Source organism: Oryctolagus cuniculus, chromosome 18 (genome assembly GCF_964237555.1).
Source record: "Oryctolagus cuniculus chromosome 18, mOryCun1.1, whole genome shotgun sequence".
NCBI lineage: Eukaryota > Metazoa > Chordata > Mammalia > Lagomorpha > Leporidae > Oryctolagus > Oryctolagus cuniculus.
Genome location: NC_091449.1, coordinates 37069384 through 37090961, shown reverse-complemented (window position 1 = coordinate 37090961; position 21578 = coordinate 37069384). Strand labels below are relative to the sequence as shown.

Genomic DNA, 21578 nt, shown 5'->3' with positions numbered 1-21578 from the left:
TTAGTTTCAGATTGTGTGAATATGTAGGGGAAGGATATGTAAATGCAGTTTGCATTTGGTTAATGCTTAAATTAACTGCATGTGTTTAAGGGCTTGCTTTTGAAAGTTCCTTTCTATCTTTAGCTGAAATGCATAATTCAGCATAATGCATATGGTTATATTGATCACAGCTGAAGATATTAGCACAAAGGCACTCTGAAAATTGTTTAGTTGAATTGTTCTCTGCACTCTGCTTATTAATAGTGTGCTGGAAGAACATAATTTTAAAAGAGTGAAATGTTATCTCATTCGAATAAAATGCTGTTTAGCTTAACCTGCTTTTTGTCAAATCATAAGGTAAGGAGGTTATTTTTCATCTTGTACAACGTGCTTTGATTTTTCATATTATATTTCAGCAAGCCCATTTCCTCTTTGAACTAAAATGTTTCTGTACTTTTTAAAGACATCCCCAGTAAACAGTTGGAGAAAGGAAAAATATTAGTGGATAACTCCACATAAAATTCAGTGGAAACAATGTTACTGGTACCCAGTAATTTTTTCACTGATAAGGCCCTAGTTTTAAAAATATCAGCAAATGGAGACAAAGTTGTTGAAACAAAAGCTCAGAAAAGAGTGGAAGCATTTAAATACATTTATTTATGCCTACTAGCATTTTATTCTTAGGAGCCCTGCTCTAAAAATTGAAAGAATAGAAAATATAAAGCATAGAAATAATAATCAAAATATAACATGTCTGGATTAAGGTAGGGAAAGTCATGTTCTTTATACTTTGTTCACTCTTAGAACCCCTAAAAGTTTTGCTGTCTAGGTAATGAAATTATACAGGTACTTAGGACTTTTGGTTTTACATCCTACTGACTACACTTACCTTCTTTGTGTTGCCTAGGCATTCAGTCTAGACATTGTTTAACCTCACCAACACAAATTACAGGGCTCCACACTTTTGTTCTACTCATTAACTAAAAAAGATCTCACAAGAATTCAAATTTATAATTAATCCTAATTTTTAATTTAAAGACAAGTGTTTGATTTTTACCTTCAGAACTTCCAGTTGTTGTTCACATCTGGAAATTCTTTTAGTTCACTAGATATAAGCAGGATATACTCCAGGGTAACCTTGTAACAGTCTATCAGTAAGATAAAAATGCTTATATGTTTGATATTAAAATGTCTATATGTACCCAATGGTCATGAGTTTTTAAAAAACTTTTTTGATTGCTTGGAAATATCTGACATTAAAATGCCCAGATTAGTCCATTCTTTTTAAACATCTTGTTTCCTGCTTTTATTTCAATTTAAAATTTTTACTTGTATGTAGTATTTATAGCTTGTGAACACAAGACCTTATAAAAGAAATATACTGTGGAATAAAATGCAGTCAGTATGCAAATGCATTCATGGAAAGAATTCTTGGCAAATGTGTGGATTTTTTTTTTAAGAAAAGGAAACAAAAATGTACAGTTTAAATCGAAGACTTATGATAAACATAAATCGTTGAGAGCAGGATGAAATGATTGAAGACACTTTGGATGGCGTGGTTTAGAATTAGTCCACAGGGAGTCCACAGTGACTTCAGCAGTGAACTCTAGTGAAGAGTACATTAAGAACACGAGACTAACGAGTGCAGTAGATTTGATAGCTAACTATTATTCTTTAAAAAAGAATTCAACATGTTCATTGCAAGAAGTGCAAAATTAGTCTCTATGAATTTCCTTCCTTGTGTAGCTTTATACTCTTGCTTGTGGGTAATTGGCAAATGAATGCCAAGGCAAACCTATTCCATATCCATTCTTTTTTTTTTTAAGGTTTATTTTATTTATTTGAAAGGCAGAGTTATAGATAGGGAGAGATTTGTAGAGAGAGAGCTTCAATCTGCTGGTTAACTCCCCAAATTGCCCCAAAGGCTAGAGTTGGGCCAGGCTGAAGCCAGGAGATTCATCTCAGTCTCTCACATCACTGCAGCAGCCCAAGGATTTAGACCTCCTTCTGCTGCATTCTCAAGTGCATTAGCAGGGAGCTGGATTGAAAGTGGAGCAGCCGTGGTTCGAATTGGTGCCCATACACAGGTGGCGGCTTAACCCGGTATGCACAGCACGGGCCCCTCCATGTCCATTCTTTAACAATTGCTATACATCTATATCCTACTAATTAAGGGCTTGAATTCAGTGAAGAAAAAACACATGATTATCATCAATACTACAGTGCATTGCTTCTCAGCCTTTTGGCTGGCTAAGATCATGTGTAATACTACAGTGCACTGGTTGAGAATCCATTTCTCCCACCATAGCAGATTTGCTGGAAATGTGGCTGATTAAATCAAATATTGAGAGTTTATCAGAGAGGTTATCTTTTTTTTTTTTTTTTTGAGATTTATTTATTTATTTGAAAGAGTTACACAGAAAGAGAAGAGGCAGAGAGGGAGAAAGAGAGAGGTCTTCCATCCACAGGTTCACTCCCCAATTGGTTGCAGTGGCTAGAGCTGCACTGATCCAAAGCCAGGAACCAGGAGCTTCCTCTGGGTCATCCCACATGGATGTAGGGGCCCAAGAACTTGGGCCATCTACTGCTTTCCCAGGCCATAGCAGAGAGCTGGAAAAGAAGTGGAGCAGCCGGGACTTGAACCAGCACTGCAGGCAGCGGCTTTACCCACTACAGCACGGCACTGGCACCATTATCTTGTTTTAATACAAAGACTTTATGTTAAATGGGAAAAAGAGAATTCAAAATCAATTAGAAAACTAAGACAAAAATTTTTCTTTGCATGCCTTTCAAGACCTTTAATAAGTAAGTAAAAGTCCTAGATTTGGAAACATATTCTCAGGCATTTTAAATAGAATGCTTCTTTGAAGTTCCAGAGGCCACAATTTCCTTGTATTAATACTATAAACTTAAGCCTTAAGTTTTCGGTAAGCAAGTGAATCATATGGTAGACACATGATAGTGTTCATTTGTTCCTCATTTCCCTGCTGCCTTTGTCTAGGTGCTAGCTCAGTTTCCTCTCTGACCAGAACAACACCAGATCAAGCTTGGTGTGTAACAGACATTTAATTAATTTAAAATGTACGATTAGACCTAACTGTCACTTAACCTTTCTAATTGTGTTGACTTTATTTTTTAAAGACCAAAATGAAAAACTCATGCAAGAGAACAGAGAACTACAGTTACAGTATCTGGAACAAAAGCAAGAGCTTGATGAACTTAAAAACCTCATGAAGTTTTACAATCAGGTGAACTATTTTCTTACTTAGGAAATAAACCCAAAATTTTAATCCAGATTGTATTTATACATAGAGAAAACAATATACTAGAAAGAAAAAAATCAGTATCTTAGTTATATCAACTTATGGGACCTGGTAGCTTATGTTCCATATTTGAATAGTTGGAATGGCTCTTTTACTTAGTGTATTAATCCATGGTATTAGGCAACGTATGTTCCATAAGAATAACCTTACTGGTTGCATCATTGTGAGCTTATACCTACTCTGTTGCAGGAGAGTGATATTAATGCTGATGAACTGAGTGAAGCTCTCCTACTTCTAAAGGTAACTTTCTGAACTTCACCATGGATCTTGTGTCTGTGTGTAACTGTTTCAGCAGAAGATTGACCCCTTATCTGTAACCCTTCTGTTTAGAGAATGAATTATTCATACATATTCTGAAATTTAGTGCATCCTTTATGCACACATATATGTATATAAATATATATGTGTATGTATTGCATCACATATCAACTCTACTAAGACTCAGGAGTGTGGTCAGAGGACATTTAGTTACAGCATATGCATATTTCATAATGACATCAAAATTATATTAAAATAGACCTCAGAAATTCTTATTTAAAACACTTTGCTTAAATATAACATTTTACTTCTACCTGCCTCAATATAAAACAGATCAGTAACTTTCTGCCCTTGCAGGCCTTAGTGTACTTTCTTGCTCTCTTAAGTAAAAAACTGAACTATTAATAAGTACGAAGATATTTTCCAGTTCTAGAATATTATGATATTTACAAGAAAACACAGGAAAATACACTTCTTTCCCTTTAGATCATAGTGTAGATTTTAGTCACATGAAGAACTAGAAATAAATGAACTTAATATTTTTTATGGCCTAACATAGTAAGATTTTTTTTTATTTATCTTTAGTTGTACCACATGTCTATCCAAATATATTTATCAAGGCTACCTTATTCCTGATGGAAAAATGGAAATATATCTGTTTTCAGTTAATGATTGTATTTTCCATATATATGTTAATTCACACAGTCAAATTTTGTAAATCCTTGTTTCAGTAATAAAACATGTTTTGATTTAGGCTCAAAAAGAACAAAAAAATGGAGACCTTTCCTTCTTAGAGAAAGTAGATAGTAAAATTAATCAAGATGTAGAACGTTCCATGAGAGAACTTCAAGCGACTCATGCAGAAACAGTGCAAGAACTCGAAAAGACAAGAAACATGCTAATTATGCAACATAAAATTAATAAAGATTATCAGGTAATGTAATACACTAATCCAGAGGGTGGGTTTTCTATAAAATATACTAAGTTACTTTTCTAAATATTGTGTGCTACCTTCTGTTCTAATCTATTATCATATATTACCACACTGTGAAATTTAGCTTTGAACTAGGTCCTTTGAATAAATAGTTTAGAAACAAGTAAGTTTTTGAAGTCCCTGATTTTAGGGAGTAAATAGTGGCAGCAAACTCATTTTTGTCATTGTGAACACCTTCTGCAAATGAGCGGTAGTTTTCCTGAAGTCCTGCCACAACCACATGATGTTAGGTTTTAACAGAATAGAAATTTGCCACCATAAAAAGGGATCCAGAGTTTATTTCTGATTCGTGAACACTTTTAAGCATAAGTTTCTGAACTATATGCTATTTGAGTTCTGAAAGCTACAGTTTGTAGCTCCTAGTGACCCCCTAGATCTAGAAAGTGATAGAATCACAGTGGCTTTGAAAAACAAAAAAGGAGGGGCCGGTGCTGTGGCACAGCGGGTTAAAGCCCTGGCCTGAAGCGCTGGCATCCCACATGGGCACCAGTTCTAGACCCAGCTGCTCCTCCTCCAATCCAGCTCTCAGCTATGGCGTAGGAAAGCAGTAAAAGATGGCCCAAGTCCTTGGGCCCCTGTACCCATGTGGAAGACCCAGAGGAAGCTCCTGGCTCTTGGCTTTGGATCGGCACAGCCCTGGCTGTTGCAGCCATCTGGGGAGTGAACCAGTGGATGGGAGACCTCTCTCTCTGTGTCTCTACCTCTCTCTGTAACTCTGTCTTTCAAATAAATAAAATAAATCTTAAAAAAAATAAAACTGAACTAATAATAAAAATGGAACTAATCATAAATTTTAGAACTTTTTTATCTCTTATTTTTTAGATGGAAGTTGAGACAGTGACCCAGAAGATGGAAAATTTGCAGCAAGATCATGAACTCAAATTGGAACAATATGTTCATCTTCTTGATATCAGGGCTTCGCGCATCCAGAAACTAGAAGGTATCACATACACAATTTTTTTGCCACAGTAACTAAGGAATGGATTTTGTAAGAGTTGAAAATGTCATCCAAATCTGTACTCATCATGTCCTTTCACTATATTTTTTTCTGAATCAAAATTCTCAGAAAGGAAGTTTTCCTCTGATTCTTTTCTAAATAATTTTTCTTAATTTCCTACTTATTTTTAGGTTTAGTGTTGTAGGCAAGATTTCAAAGTACTTCTTAAAGTACCATAGACTCAAATTGGCCACCACCTTTCTCATTTCTCTTCTGCACAGTCTGTAACCTCGGCCAGCCAGGTCTGCTTCCTCTTTGTCAGATGAATCTTGTTCAGAACCCACACCCACCATCATGTCGTTATTCTTGCTCTTTTCTCTGCCTAAACCTCCTTTCTACCTTGACGTCAAGGCCTAACTTTGCTTGCTTCGAAATCTAACTCAGTGCTTGCCTGTGCCAGGCAGCGGGCTCTCATCTCTCCTAGCCATCCGTCCATTTGAGAGTAAATGCCCAAGTAGTGATTTCCAGCCTTCAGCAGCTGTGAACTTACTCAACACGTAGCTTCTTGGACCCTAACCCTAGAGATCTGGGGCCTATGATTCTGTGTATTTAGAAATAATTTCATGCTGCCCAGATGCAGGTGTGAGACTAAACATTGAAAAACACTGCCTCAACATGTAACTACCCCCTTTTCCTCTCAGGGACTCAAAGAATACATGTTCAAGTACTTCAGTGAGTATTCTTCAGCTTTTGGAGTTTTATATTCTCTGTAATGTAAGTTCTACAAGGATCAGCACTTTGTCGCTGTATAATGTTACTGCCATGCAATACTTAGTGAGCTATGACAATAGTAATTTTATGCTCCTAAAAATTATTGAGGATCCCAAAGACCTTTTGTTCATGAGTTATACTAATTGATGTTTATCATATTTAAAACTAAAGTGAGAAACTTTCAGGATTTTTTTTTTAATTGATTGATTTCAAAGGCAGAGTGACAGAGAAAGGTAAGACAGAGATCTTCCGTCCACTGGTCCACTCACCAAATGGCGATAATGGCCCACGTGAGTGGCAGGGGCCTAAGTACTCAGGCCATCTTCTGCTGCCTTCCCAAGAATGTTAGCAGTGAACTGGATCAGAATTGGAGCAGCCGAGTCTCAAAATGGTGCTCAAACAGGATGTTGGTGTCTCAATCCACCACTTAACCAGCTGTGGGTTAACCTGCTGTGCCATATCACCAACCCCAGAATATTTCTAATTCATGCTAAAATAATAATAAGCCTATTACACCTTCACATAGGTAGTAGTATTGTTTTAAAGATTTATTTATTTGTTTGAAAGAGTTGCACAGAGAGAGAAGGAGAGGCAGAGAGAGAGAGAGAGAGGTCTTCCATCCACTGGTTCACTCCCCAATTGGCCGCAATGGCCAGAGCTGCACCAATCTGAAGCCAGGAGCCTGGAACTTTCTCCAGGTCATCCATGTGGGTGCAGGGGCCCAAGGACTTGGGCCATCTTCTCCTGCTTTTCCAGGCCGTAGCAGAGAGCTGGATTGGAAGTGGAGCAGCCGGGACCCGAACCTGTGCCCATATGGGATGCCAGCACTGTAAGCAGCGGCTTTACCCACTACACCACAGCTCCAGTCCCATAATAGTATTTTTAAAGGCTACATTTTCAAAAAAGATATTCTGAGGAGAGTAACAATTTAAATCTATAGTTTTTTAGTTGCTTAGCATTTTTGCAAATCTTCTTAGGTTCTTAATAGAAAACAGCTGGATTTTTATAACTTTCTGCATTTAATCTTTGTGATATCACAAATCATGTAGCCTCTAAGAAGTTTCATTATAAACTTGTAGGGAATAAAAATGAAAAGGGCAAATAACATCTTAGTGTTATTCTAAAAGCAGTTTGACATCACAGACCCCCAAAACAGTTTTCAGAGACCCTCAGAATACATACCGCATTGCTTAATGTAGAAATGCTCAACAAACATCTTTATCTGACTGAACGGGGCTTTCCAACAGTCAAGGGGGCAATATGTACCTTTTATTCTAAATAGTGCTCAATAAAAACTTGGTGGAGTTTTCTTAGCTAAAAGAGAGGTCACAGAGTTTGGGATTTTCCTTTAGTCTTTCGAATCTTTTTTTTTTTAATTGATTAATTTATTTGAAAGGCAGAAATACAGAGAGAGAAGAGAGAAAGAGAGATTCCATCTACTGGTTCTCTCCCCAGATGGCCGCAACTAGCTGAAGCCAAGAGCCAGGAGCTTCTTCCAGGTCTCCCACATGGGTGCAGGGGCCCAAGTACTTGGGCCATCTTCTGCTACTTTTCCCAGGCCATTAGCAGGGAGCTGGATTGGAAGTGGAGCAGCCAGGACTTGATTCCAGCTCTGCAGGCAGAGGCTTCACCTGCTATACCACAGTGCTGGTCCCAAGTCAAGTCTTCTGAATCTAAAAACAGATCTATCATTTGATTCAGTTATTCTACTGAGTATACAAGTGTATACAAAGGAAATTAAATCATCATAACAAAGAGATAGCTGCAATCCCATTGCAACATTATTCACTATGGCCGAGATTCTAAGATAGTTATTCAATCAATAAAGAAACTGTGGTATATAAATACCACGGAATATTATTCAGCCATAAAAAAGAATGAAATCCTGTCATTTGCAGCAGCAGGAGGTTTGCAGGAGTGTCTGTTAGATGAGTGGCTGAAAAAAACATGCTTACATTATTTCTAAAACTCTGGGTATAAGATAGGAAGAAAACATGTATCAAGCAAGAAATATATGTAATTATTTTATAACTTCTTTTCATTTCATTTGGAAGACAGGCAGACAGACAGATCTTACATGCACTAATTCCTTCCTTAAATGCCCACAACAGTTGTGTTTGGACCAAGACAAAGCCAGGTGCCCAGACTCAATCCAGTGCTTCCACATCAATGGCAGGGACCAAACTATTTGAACCATTGCTTACTTCCTCCCGGGGTACATATTAGCAGGAAGCTGGAAGTGGAAAATGGAGCCAGGACTTGAATCTAGACGTTCTGCTATAAATGCAGGCATTCCAAGCATCAGCCCACCTGGATATATATATTTATATTTATATATATCTTTATTTATATTCATATATTTACATCTTTATAAACCTTTGAATATATATTTAATATTTATATATTATAAATATGCAATATAAATATAATATGTAAATGTGTAATATAAATATGTTTAATATTTATATAATTAATATTTAATAATATTTATTCGAGAGGCAGAGTCACAGAGAGAGGGAGAAACAGAGAGAGAGGTCTTCCATCTGCTGGTTCACTCCCCGAGTGGATGCAATGCCCGGAGCCTAGCCAATCTGAAGCCAGGAGCCAGGAGCCTCCTCCAGGTCCACCATGTGGGTACAAGGTCCCAAGCACCCTGGCCATCCTCCACTGCTCTCCCAGACCATCAACAGAGAGCTGGATCAGGAGAGGAGCAGCCAGGACACGAACTGGCCCCCACTTGGGATGCCGATGCCACATCTGGAGGCCCACCCTCTATGCCACAACACCAACCCCCAGAGATATATTTTTTAAAACCAATTTATCAGGGTGTAATTAACACACTTCCCACTAAACATCTGCCAAGTCTAATTTGATTAATTTTGGTCTATACATACAACCATGAGACCATAACATAATAAATAAATCAAAATAATAAACATATTCACCACCACCCAGAGTAGAAAAGCATATGTTAATAAGCTTAAGGTGAAGGCCGGCGCCGTGGCTCAATAGGCTAATCCTCCACCTTGCGGCGCCGGCACACCGGGTTCTAGTCCCGGTCGGGGCGCCGGATTCTGTCCCGGTTGCCCCTCTTCCAGGCCAGCTCTCTGCTATGGCCAGGGAGTGCAGTGGAGGATGGCCCAGGTGCTTGGGCCCTGCACCCCATGGGAGACCAGGAAAAGCACCTGGATCCTGGCTCCTGCCATCGGATCAGCGCGGTGCGCCGGCTGCAGTGGCGGCCATTGGAGGGTGAACCAACGGCAAAGGAAGACCTTTCTCTCTGTGTCTCTCACTGTCCACTCTGCCTGTCAAAAATAAAAAAAAAATAAAATAAAAAAATAAAAAAAAAAATAAGCTTAAGGTGAAAAGCCCATGAATAGAGATGGTGGTGTTACAAGATTGCAAATAACAGATGGAGCAGAGGCAAAGGAGCAGATGGAATCCAAATAGTTGCCTATGCCCTACATTCAGAGGCCTGCTTTTCTTTTTCCTTCTGAAAGTTGTCGATTTTATTATTTTTAAAAATTATAGTTGAAAATTATACTTGTATATATTTTGAAGTTATAATTTTTTAACATTAACATTTATTTATTTGAAAGTCAAAGGGATTTGGAGGGAGAAACGAGAGAGAGACAGAGAGAAATCTTTCATCCTCTGGTTCATTCCCCCAAATGCCTGCAACTTCTAGGGCTGGGAGTGACAGGTACCCAAGCAATTGGACCATCATCTGCTGCCTCCCAGGTACATTAACAGGAACCTGGATAGGAAGTGTAGGTAATTCAGACTTGATCCCACACTCCAAATATGGGATGTGAGTGGCCTGACCCACTGTGCCACAATGCCTGTCTCTGAAGTTGTAATTTTGCTGTTGTTTAATAAGTGATAAAACAGTTGATTTATGTATAAAAAAGTATTATTTATGGAAAAATAATGTAGGCATAAAATTCAAGATTGAGACCATGCATGGAAGCATTTAAATTCCCTACCAGTATAGAAACTAGTTTGCATCTTCATATATCAATATTTAAAAGTCTCTACACTGTGTGTCTTCTTTTGCAGCCCAACTAAAGGATATTGCCTACGGGACTAAGCAATACAAATTTAAACCAGAAATCATGCCAGATGACTCTGTTGATGAATTTGATGAAACCATCCACCTGGAACGAGGAGAAAATCTATTTGAAATCCATATCAACAAAGTAACCTTTTCTTCTGAAGTTTTACAGGCATCTGGAGATAAAGAACCTGTCACTTTCTGTACCTATGCTTTCTATGATTTTGAACTGCAAACAACTCCTATAGTGCGAGGGCTTCACCCAGAATATGATTTCACTTCTCAATATCTTGTTCATGTTAATGACTTCTTTTTACAATATATTCAGAGGAATTCTGTCACTCTTGAAGTCCACCAAGCGTACAGCACAGATTATGAAACAATTGCAGCATGTCAGTTGAGATTTCATGAAATCCTGGAAAAAAGTGGCAGGATATTTTGTACAGCAAGTTTGGTTGGTAAGAATGATTTATTAGCTTTAGATGCTTGAATCACCAGTTTGGCTTACATGTTCATTTGGTGTTCTACATTAGTGTCTTATACATTTAAGGTGCCTGTAGAGTAAGGACAGTGTTCTCTGCCCACAGCTGATTGGACTGTCCTAAATGTTGTCAATGATGTCACTTCAGTGAGTATTACTTTTTTAAAAATTGATAATTTCAGGTGTTTATTTATCATATTGATACCCTTGTTTGATTATATATTAATTGTAGAACATTTATTCAATTTTAAAAGACTTTTTCATGTTTTCACTGTTACTAGGTATTAGGAATACAGTGATCAGTGGTAAATAAGAGAGGCAAAACTCTTCTGCACTTTACCTTCTAGAGGGGAAGACAGGCAATAAAACATACCTATATCTACAGAGAGAGAGAGAGAGAGAGAGAGAGAAATGAAAATTTAATCAGAGTGAGAGGTTAAAGAGCGAAATGAAAGGGTGCTTGTTCAGATCAGAGCTTCCTTAAGGGGCTGACATTGGTAAAGGCTTGAATGCAGACCCAGGCCAGGAGCTTAGGGAAGAATGTTTCAAGCAGAGGAAATAGCAAGCACAAAGACTGAGAAGGAACAAGCTGACTCGTTAGACAAATAGCAGTCAGACCAGTGACTGGAGTAAAGATAAGATTAAAGAAGTAAGCAGTGACCACATCATGCTAGATAGCCGTATAGATCATAATGAGGAATTTTGTTTTGTTAGGTTTTAGAAAAATCTGAGTGCTGTGGAAAGAATAGTCTGTAGCAAGCAAGAGGGAAAATAGGACCATTATCAGGCTGTTTCACTGATTTGTGGAAAGGTGATGGTGACTTGTATTAAGATGGCAGTGAAAGTAATGATAAGAAGTGGTCATATCCAGTAAATATTTCATTAACTCTTCTTTCAAGACTTATCAGTTTGTTGTGAGATAATGAAGGAAATAGAAGAGGCATGAATTTCTAATGTCAACGCTTGGAGAATGGTGCATCACCATTTGCTGAGATAGGAAAGACTGGGAAAGGGACACATATGAGGAAATCTAAGTAGACTTAATCAGGTAGGCAGTTGGCTACACTACTTCGTAGGTCAGGTGTAGAGATTTAAAGTGTGAGTCATTAGTGCATTGAAGATAATTAAGCCTTTGGGCCTCAGTCATACCCCACCATAAAGACTGAATGTAGGTAAAGGAGAGAAGGTGGGCAAGGACTGAACCTTTGGAAACTCCAAAATGTAGGGTTCAGGAAGAGGAAGAGAAGCCAGCGGAGGAACTGAGGAGTGGCCAGTGCTACAGGGCGAAAACTAAGAGTATGTGATATCCCAAAGACCAAATGAAGAATTTTTTTTTTTTTTTTTTTTTTTTTGGAGAGGCAGAGAAAGAGCACTCCCATCTACTGGTTCACTCAGCCAAATGCCTGCAACCAGGTTGGACTAGACTGAAGCCAGAAACCTTAGAACCCAATTATAGAAGTCTTCTCTGTGGATGGCAGTAGCCCAGTTACTTGAACCACTACCATTGCTTCCCACAGTCTGAACTGGTAGAAAGCTGGAGTCAGCAGTCAGGGCCTGAAATCAAACCCAGGCATTCTGATATGGAGTTAAATGTCCACTCCTAAAGAAAGCATTTCAAGAAGAAAAATTCAGGGGCCAGTGTCGTGCTTTAGTGGGTAAAGCCGCTGCATGCAACACAGGCATCCCATATAGGTAGGTGCCAGTTTTGTCCCAGCTGCTCCACTTCTGATCCCAGCTCCCTTCTAATAGCCTGGGAAAAACAGTGGAGGATGGCCCAAGTGTTTGGGGCCCTGCCACCCACATGGGAAATCCAGATAAAGCTCTTGGCCTAGCCCTGGCCATTGCAGCCATCTGAAGATTGAACCAGCAGATGGAACATCTCTCTCCCCATTTCTCTCTATAATTCTGACTTCCAAATAAATAAATAATGTTCAAAAAAAGGAAGAGGAGGAGGAAGACTTTGCATCTAAGGAGGGTTTTTGTTTTTGTTTTTAAGATTTGAGAGGCAGAGAGAGAGGGAGAAATCTTGCATTCGCTAGTTGACTCTTCAAATGGCCAAGCTGAAACTAGGACCCCAGAATGCCATCCATGTCTCCAAGATTAGTGGCAGGGGCCTAAGTTCTTGAACTATCATCCACTGCCTTCCCAGTTGCGCTAGCAGGAAGCTGGATCAGAAGCAGAGAAGCTAGAACTGGAGCTGATGCTCTGATACGGGATGCCAGTGACATAAGTGACAGCTTAAGTCACTGCTACACAATGCAGGCTGCAGGGAAGCAATTGTATTTGATTTATTGAGCAAGTAATATGTTCACATGATTCAAAAATGCAAAGAAGCATAAATGTCCTCCTCCTTCTCTTCCACCTAACCTGGCTCCCGTCAGTTAAAAGCCACAGGTTCTTCCAAATGTATGTAATATGTATGTGTGTGTGTGTGTTGAAAAATTTGTGAATTAATATTGATAGGACTTTTTAAAAATTATGGCAGATATTAAATCATGTTTATTTACTAAGAATGATCCATTAGCAAGAAATTGAGGTAGTAGAAAGTAATGGTAATATTTTAAATAATATGATATATTCTGAAAAGCTCATGCATAGAATATTCTCAACTTGCCAAATATTGTGTGCTCATTATGTACTAATTCCTCTGGTAGGAAAAATTGATGGAAACTATAGTTTATAAAGAAAGAGAAAGGAAAGAGGGAGGGAGGGAGGAAGGAAGGGAAATGAAAAGAAAGAGAGAGAGAAAGAAAGAAATTACAGTCCTTGCCCTCAAGAAACTTGTAGTGTGGTGGAGAAGTAGTGTTATGAATGGACAGGCCAGAGTTCCCTAATAAGAACACACAAGGCTCCTGGGAGCCATAGAGGAAGTCTTCACAGAGGAAGAGACATGGAGAGCTACCTGGGAAAAGAGCAGTACCAAGGGTAGGCAGTAAGAACATGCAGGACTAAACTGCATACAGGATGCACGAGTATTTGGCATAATGCAAATATTTTCCCCTGTACTAGTTGGATGGGAAAGAAACGGGAAAGTGCCAAAATTTCTTGAAGGCTGAAATAGAATGTGGAATGTCATACTTATAATTCTGAGGTTTGTATGTAAGATTACACGAGTGTAACTGGTTTTTAAAAAGCACTATAGCACCAGAAAGAATCTGCGAAGTATTTGCTTCAGTATTTGCATTTTTATAGTTCAGAGGATTGAAGTAGTACAAATTGGAATAACTCAAAAGTTCATTTGACTTTAATAATGTTTAACGTACAGTGAAACTGGTATTTCAAAAGTAACTATTTTCTTCCTCTGTTATTTGCCAATCACACATCGTTGATTGAATCTGTATTGTTTTATGTAGTGTAAAATCTATACTTTTAATTTCTGTTGCCATTGGTGTGTTTTTTTCCATTGCTACTTATTTTATTTATGGGACTATTTTAACAGGGGGTTTTGTATTGATTTATAGGAACTAAAGGAGACATCCCAAATTTTGGCACAGTAGAATACTGGTTCCGATTAAGAGTGCCCATGGATCAAGCAATTCGACTTTATCGAGAACGAGCAAAGGCTTTGGGATATATAACATCAAATTTTAAAGAGCCGGAGAAAATGCCGTCGGTAAGCTTGTTTAACTTTAAGACCCTTTTATGACATAGAAATTTTGTAATATTTCCTTGTATGTCATGCGTTAAGCTGAAATTATTTTCTTTCACAATCATCAAGTGGCTTTTTTAAACTTTCATTTTTAAATAATCAGACTCACAGGAAGTTGTAAAAATAGTAAAGAGAGTTCTCATGTACCCTTTACCCAGTTTCTCCTAGTTGTAACATATTACATGACTATAGTCTGATATCAAAACCAGACATTGACATTGGTATGAGTACTATTAACTAGAGTACATTCCTTATTCAAGTTTCATCAGTTTTCACATGCACTCATGTGTGTTTGTGTATATGTAGTTTTACATTTGTTACAGATTCGTGGAACCAACACCATAATCAAGATTCAGAACTGCTCCACCAAGCCAAAGCTTGGTGCAGGACACTTTTTAAAAATATAGTACTACTATCACATGTCAAGAAACTTTCATTAACAATTTCTGTTAACAAAACAAAAAGTTATTATTAAGCTGTCAAGTACTGTCCCTCTTTATGTTTTGTCATGCTAGGTTTCTAAAATGCAATGTAGAATACAAAATGAGTATTCTATTGCTGAGAGCTGTAAATTAAAATGTAATTCCTCAGAGCAGCATTTCCCGAGCTATATTTCATGGAGTTTTTTTTTTTTTTTTTTTTTTTTTTTTTTGACAGGCAGAGTGGACAGTGAGAGAGAGAGACAGAGAGAAAGGTCTTCCTTTTGCCGTTGGTTCACCCTCCAATGGCCGCCGCGGCCGGCGCGTTGCGGCCGGCGCACCGCGCTGATCCGATGGCAGGAGCCAGGAGCCAGGTGCTTTTCCTGGTCTCCCATGGGGTGCAGGGCCCAAGCACCTGGGCCATCCTCCACTGCACTCCCTGGCCACAGCAGAGGGCTGGCCTGGAAGAGGGGCAACCGGGACAGAATCCGGCGCCCCGACCGGGACTAGAACCCGGTGTGCCGGCGCCGCTAGGCGGAGGATTAGCCTAGTGAGCCGCGGCGCCGGCCATATTTCATGGAGTTTTAATGACCACATTTCCAAATGGATTGCATGATCCATTGAAGGTTGGAAGCAGTTGAATTGAACATAGGGTTCTTGACGTTAGGACTTCTTGTGTATAATGTGAATCTCCATAGGAAACATAAAGTATACAGCTATGTTGAGTAATAGGGTGGGGGTAGAATATAATAGAAACACTTTGGAATGTCTGTTCAGATCATGGTTATCTTATCTTTTTTCTCTTGGAACTTCCTCCCACCCCTGTCCATCATCCAGGCCACCTGGTGGCCAGGTTTATGTTAGGCAATTCTGTTTTCTCCAACTCCCCACCCAGTTTTAACTAATGGTTCAGGACTATCTAGTTGACTCCAATCTTGGGCTAATCAGATTTGGTTTTCTGATATCAAGAGAAAGCAAGACTCTCCGTGTCTGGGTGTCTAAAATTGGGAGCTATAGGCAGCCATCTTTACTGTTAACCAGCAAAGGAAAGAAAATGAGTCTGAAGAGAATGATTGTAATAATGAGATACAGAAAAAAATAGCACATAGAAAAAAAATTTATGGTGGCTTTCCAATCCCACTGTCTTCCTAAGGGCCAACCACATTCTGCAATGCAGTTCCATGAAATACCCTTATAACCTTAAAGTTAAAGTCCTCTCTCTGTTTGATGTTTTTGCTAGAAGGACTGGTTTCTATAACTTTGACTTAAAGAACCATGACTAGTAGAACATTGATTCCCAAGCTTAAGAAGAATGGTACCAGATTTCTTGAGATCATCTTCTGGCTAGTAATTTTTGCAGCATACTTTGGGGAATGCTATTATGGAAATGGAAATTAGACATAAGGAGACCAGATTCTTCATTTGGTTTTACCTTTTTAAAAATTTTTAAACTCTCAGATTCTGGCTTGAATCAGTCACTAACTGATGGAATTTCAGCTTTTGTGAGTAGATTTGGGGGAATAAGCAATGGGAGCACTTTTCACATCATTCCATTTCAGCCTTCCATAGCTGAGGCCAAACTAGCTCTTAGAAAGCCATACTGTGATTCCCATCTCTGGTTTACCCTTTCTACACCACCAGATGTCTCCACTAAGGAGCCTGTGACTACAACTCTATCTTTCCTTTTCCAATAAACTTTTTTTGGAGTCGGGGGTTCCAGAGGCTCAACCCAAATTCAGAAATGCAGAGGAGTTCCATTATAGAAGATAATTCTCCAACAGTAAACTAAACAAGGCACTGAAACACTTGATTTTCTTTGTCCCAGATCACATCAGCCACGGAAGATTGAACAGTGCAGTTTTTTCTTTTTTTCTTTTTTTAAATTTATTTTATTTGAGAGGTAGAGTTACAGACAGTGAAAGGGAGAGACAGAGAGAAAGGTCTTCCTTCCATTGGTTCACTCTCCAAATAGCCACAATGGCCAGAACTGTGCTGATCCGAAGCCAGGAGCCAGGAGCTTCTTCCCGGTCTTCACGCGGGTGCAGGGGCCCAAGGACTCCGGCCATCTTCCACTGCTCTCCCGGGCCATAGCAGAGAGCTGGATTGGAAGAGGAGCAGCCAGGACTTGAACCTGCGCCCATATGGGATACTGGCACCGCAGGCAGAGGATTAACCTATTGGGCCACAGCACTGGCCCCATTTTTTTTTTTTTTTAAAGATTTAGTTGTTTTCTAAAATACTTGTGTGCTGGCTATTTGACTAATGGTTCCAAATAGGACCAGAGGACAAGTTTCAGCTCTGCCTAGTGATTCATTTTGCTCATCTCTCTTCTGAAATGTCTTTCCAATTCTTGCTTCTTATCCTTTCAAGGTTTATCTCTGATTGTTCTCTGTTCTGGGGCAACTGGGATTTGATATACTGGCTAATCTTGACCTCAGGTATCTGTTTCTGTAGACTCCCAGTGGTTCAGGATGAGGGCCAATCCAAATATAACGAAATCGTCACTCTGGGTAGCCAAAGGAATGTCCTGTACTTAGGATATTTCTTTCTTTGAATGCTTTGCTTACGTTACTGTTTATTGTTATTAAATTAAATTATCTTATTAAATAGAATTAAAGGGTATCAAATTAACTTTTTCTTGGTTTTGTTTTGTTTTAGCACCAATTTCTACATATATTTTCTGTTTCCCTTATTTGTTTCTGATAGCATAGGGTAATCTGTTCACACATGTTCTAGGATAAAAACTGATTTTGAATAAGAACTTAAGATTCTTCTAAGAAGTTAATATTCAGTGAAATATGCAGCTTTTGTCCATTTACAAAATTGTTTGGGGGTTGGCACCTGCTGCTTATCTTTTAATTGTATTATTTCTATAATAAAAATATGTATGTTTTTCCAGTTAAGTCAGCAAGCACCCAAAACTGCTCAGCTCAGTTCTACAGATTCCACAGATGGCAACTTAAATGAACTTCACATTACAGTAAGATGTTGCAGCCACCTGCAGTCTCGAGCAAGCCACCTGCAGCCACACCCATATGTTGTGTACAAGTTTTTTGATTTTGCAGACCATGATACAGCCATCATTCCCAGTAGCAATGATCCACAGTTTGATGATCATGTGTGTTTCCCAGTGCCAATGAATATGGATTTGGATCGCTACCTTAAGGCAGAGTCTCTGAGTTTTTATGTGTTTGATGATAGTGATACCCAGGAAAATATTTACATAGGAAAAGTCAATGTGCCTCTGATTTCATTGGCACATGACAGGTGTATCTCAGGTAAGCTCATGTTCTTGAATCTATGAAATTGTAAAATAGACCTCTGTTATTTCTCAGTGTTATAAGATGTGATTTAACTGATCTTCCTAACCTTATTCTTTAAACTTTGGGCCTCTGCTGCTATATTGTTTAAGTCATTTCCTTAGTAGTTACCCTGGAGATTACAGTGAGTGTCAAAGAAACCTTTTATTTAGGGAAAACAATGAGTGTCTTGTCACAGTCTACTTAAAATTAATGGTGACTTAATTTCATTAAAATATAGTCTTATATAATTCCATTTCCCCTCCCTTTTTTTGCACTGTTATTGTCATAGGTATGTGTAAAGTATGCTGTTATGTGTTATAAACGTAACAACACAGTGCTTTAATTACTGCTTTATAAACTCATGTGTCCCTTAGAGAAGAGAGAAAATATGTAATTATAGGACACTTTGATATTCATCTACACATTTGCCATTTCCAATGTTCTTCATTTATTCCTGTGACTTTAAGATACTATCTAATGTCATTTCCTTATTCCGATATATCTACATTTTCTCCCTCCTTTGTGCTGTTATTGTTGTGTACATATTGTAAGCTCAAAAATATAATTCACAAGTATGATTTTATACAGTTATCTTAAGTCAGTTAAGAGAAAATATGTATATTTATAGTATTTTTTATATTTACTTATAGTAGTTTATTAGTCTCAGTTCCTTTGTGTGGATTGGATTTTTTTTTTTTTTTTTTTTTTTTTGACAGAGTGGATAGTGAGAGTGAGAAACAGAGAGAAAGGTCTTCCTTTTGCCGTTGGTTCACCCTCCAATGGCCGCCACGGCTGGTGCGCTGCGGCCGGCGCACCGTGCTGATCCAAAGGCAGGAGCCAGGTGCTTCTCCTGGTCTCCCATGGGGTGCAGGGCCCAAGCACTTGGGCCATCCTCTACTGCCTTCCCGGGCCACAGCAGAGAGCTGGCCTGGAAGAGGGGCAACCAGGAAAGAATCCGGCGCCCTGACCAGGACTAGAAACCGGTGTGCCAGCGCCACTAGGTGGAGGATTAGCCTATTGAGCTGTGGCGCCGGCTGTGGGTTGGAATTTAACATCTACAGTCTTCAGCCTGATGAACTTCCTATGATAGGTCTTATAGGTCAGGTCTGCTGGCAGTGAATCTCTCAATCATTTTTATTTGGGATTGTCTTTATTTTGCTTTTGTTTTTTGAACGATATTCTTGCTGGATATGATACTTTTGGTCAATGGTTTGGTATTTTTCCTTTCAGCACTTTGATTACATCAGATCATGGACTGTTGGTATCCATTGTTTCTGATAAGCTATTAATATTCTTGTGGTTCCCTTTACTTGATATTGTTTTCAAGATTTTCTATTTGTTTTTAGTTTGACTGATGTTGTCCAGATGTAGATCCCTTTGTGTTTATCCTACTTGGAATCTGTTGAGCTTCTTGTATGTATGGTATAATGTTATATACCAAATTTGGGGAATTTCTTAAATTATTTTTTTCTGTGCTTTCTTTCTTCCCCTTGGACTTCTATCACACATACGCTGGTATGTTTAATGATATTCCACAAGTATCTGAGGCTTTGTTTATTTCTCTTCATTTTTCCTCTCATTCTTCAGGTTGGTGAGCCATATTGAAGTCTACTGATTCTTTTTTTTTAATATTTATTTATTTGAAGAGGCAGGGTTACAGAGAAAGGGAGAGATGAGAGAAACATCTTTCATCCACTGGTTCACTCCCCAAATGGCCCGAACGGCTGGGGCTGAGCCTATCCAAAGCTAAGAGCCAGGAGTTTCTTCTATGTCTCCCATGTGAGTGCAGGGGCCCAAGCATTTAGACCATCTTCCACTGCTTTCCCAGGCCATTAGCAGAGTGTTGGATGGGAAGAGGCACAGCCAGAACTCAAACTGGCGCCTATATGGGATGCTGGCGCTGCAGGCAAAGGTTTAGCCTACTATGCCACAGTGCTGCCCCATCTACTGATTCTTTCTTCTGTCATTTCACATCTCCTGTTGAGCCCCTCTATTGAGTTTTTTCATTTAAGTAACTGCATTTTTTAACTCCAGAATTTCTATTCCTTTTATATAATTTTTTACTGTATTTCTGTGATGAATCATTATCATCATACTTTCCTTTAACTCTTCATAATTGGTTTCCTTTTAGCTCTCTAAAGATTGATAAGAGCTGCTTGAAGTCTTTGCTGATTTTTGTTTAACCTGTCACCTGAGCCGCCTCAGAGAATGTCTATTGATAGCTTTTTTTCTTTCCAGCATATCCATCATACTTCCTGCTTCTCTGCTTTTCTCATGATTTTATTTTTGTTAAAAGCTGGACATTTTGAATAATACAGTGATTGTAGCACCTTCCCCAGAGTGGTTATTGTTGCTGGTTTGTTTTATTGTTTGGTGACTTATCTGAGCTAATTCTATAGAATTTGTTTCCTGATGATGTTTCTGCTAAATTTTATTTTTTTGTTTTATTCTAATTGTAAGTACATGTCAGCATAACTAAGCAGTCAACCTATGATTGCTCAAAGATGTGCCTGTGGATCTGTCTGTGTCTTGTGGAACACACTGAAAGATCAGACCTTTGAAATAGTCTCCCTCGGCCTTTACTTTCTGCATTGACTGAGCTTCTAGTTTGACCAAGGACAAATTGCTTACTAAGATCCCCTTTGTTTTCTCCTGAGCACCCACACAGCTTAGTGCATGCCCACGGCCTTCCATTCCATGAGACATCCGTGGGTCTTCCTACTTCGGACATCTTGGTCCTTGGATCTCCCTTTCAAATTGTTGGCTAAGCTTCTGGTCTTTTGCTTGCCTCAACCACTGTTGAGACTTCAAGTTAACTGTGATGTTGGCCTTCTCTGATTATTTGCCACTGAGATTGCTACTATTTCAACAGTGCTTCTGCGCTTGAAGTTATCGTCACTCTGTTCCAAATCTTGTCAGCCCCCTGTTAGAGGCTGCCAATCCTCCTAGCCTGCCCACTGTGCTGGGACTTCTGGACCTTGGAGCTGGGGGAAGAAAGGAGCATGAGGGCGGTCCCACAGACCTCTGAGGTTCAGTAGATTTTCTTGCCCTAGTGCTTCTCAGTTTGTTTTATACCTTTGACTCATTTTCAGGACCCTTATATGGTTGTTATTATCCAGTTTTAACATTGCTTTTAGGGGATAGGATTTGCTGAGTTCTTTACTCAGTCATTCAGTTTTCTTTCTTCAAGTCAGGGAGTTCTCATATGCCAGAAATCTAGTTAAATGGTTAAAATTTGTGACACAGTACCACAGATTCAGCTAAGTAATACATCTTATTCCTGATATTTGTTTTGAGTGCTCTGATTATTTTTCGGACTTAGGACTGTGCTGCTCTTAATTTGGATTAATTGACAAACCTTAGTAAAATACATTTAAAATTATATATGATTATGTAGTAACAAAGACTCCT

The 21578-nt window shown here is 38.8% G+C and overlaps 1 protein-coding gene across 7 annotated transcripts in view; it reads left to right on the top strand.

The window, feature by feature from the left end:
* Nucleotides 1-21578, top strand: part of RPGRIP1L (RPGRIP1 like) — a 108717-nt gene that overhangs the window by 37374 nt on the left and 49765 nt on the right. For all 7 annotated transcript variants that reach the window (XM_070063543.1, XM_051847146.2, XM_002711567.5 and 4 more), the window contains 7 exons: nt 3121-3227; nt 3492-3542; nt 4315-4494; nt 5377-5494; nt 10322-10774; nt 14259-14410; nt 17765-18143. In XM_070063543.1, coding sequence (XP_069919644.1) covers nt 3121-3227; nt 3492-3542; nt 4315-4494; nt 5377-5494; nt 10322-10774; nt 14259-14410; nt 17765-18143 — 1440 coding nt within the window. The remainder of the gene's footprint in view (nt 1-3120; nt 3228-3491; nt 3543-4314; nt 4495-5376; nt 5495-10321; nt 10775-14258; nt 14411-17764; nt 18144-21578) is intronic.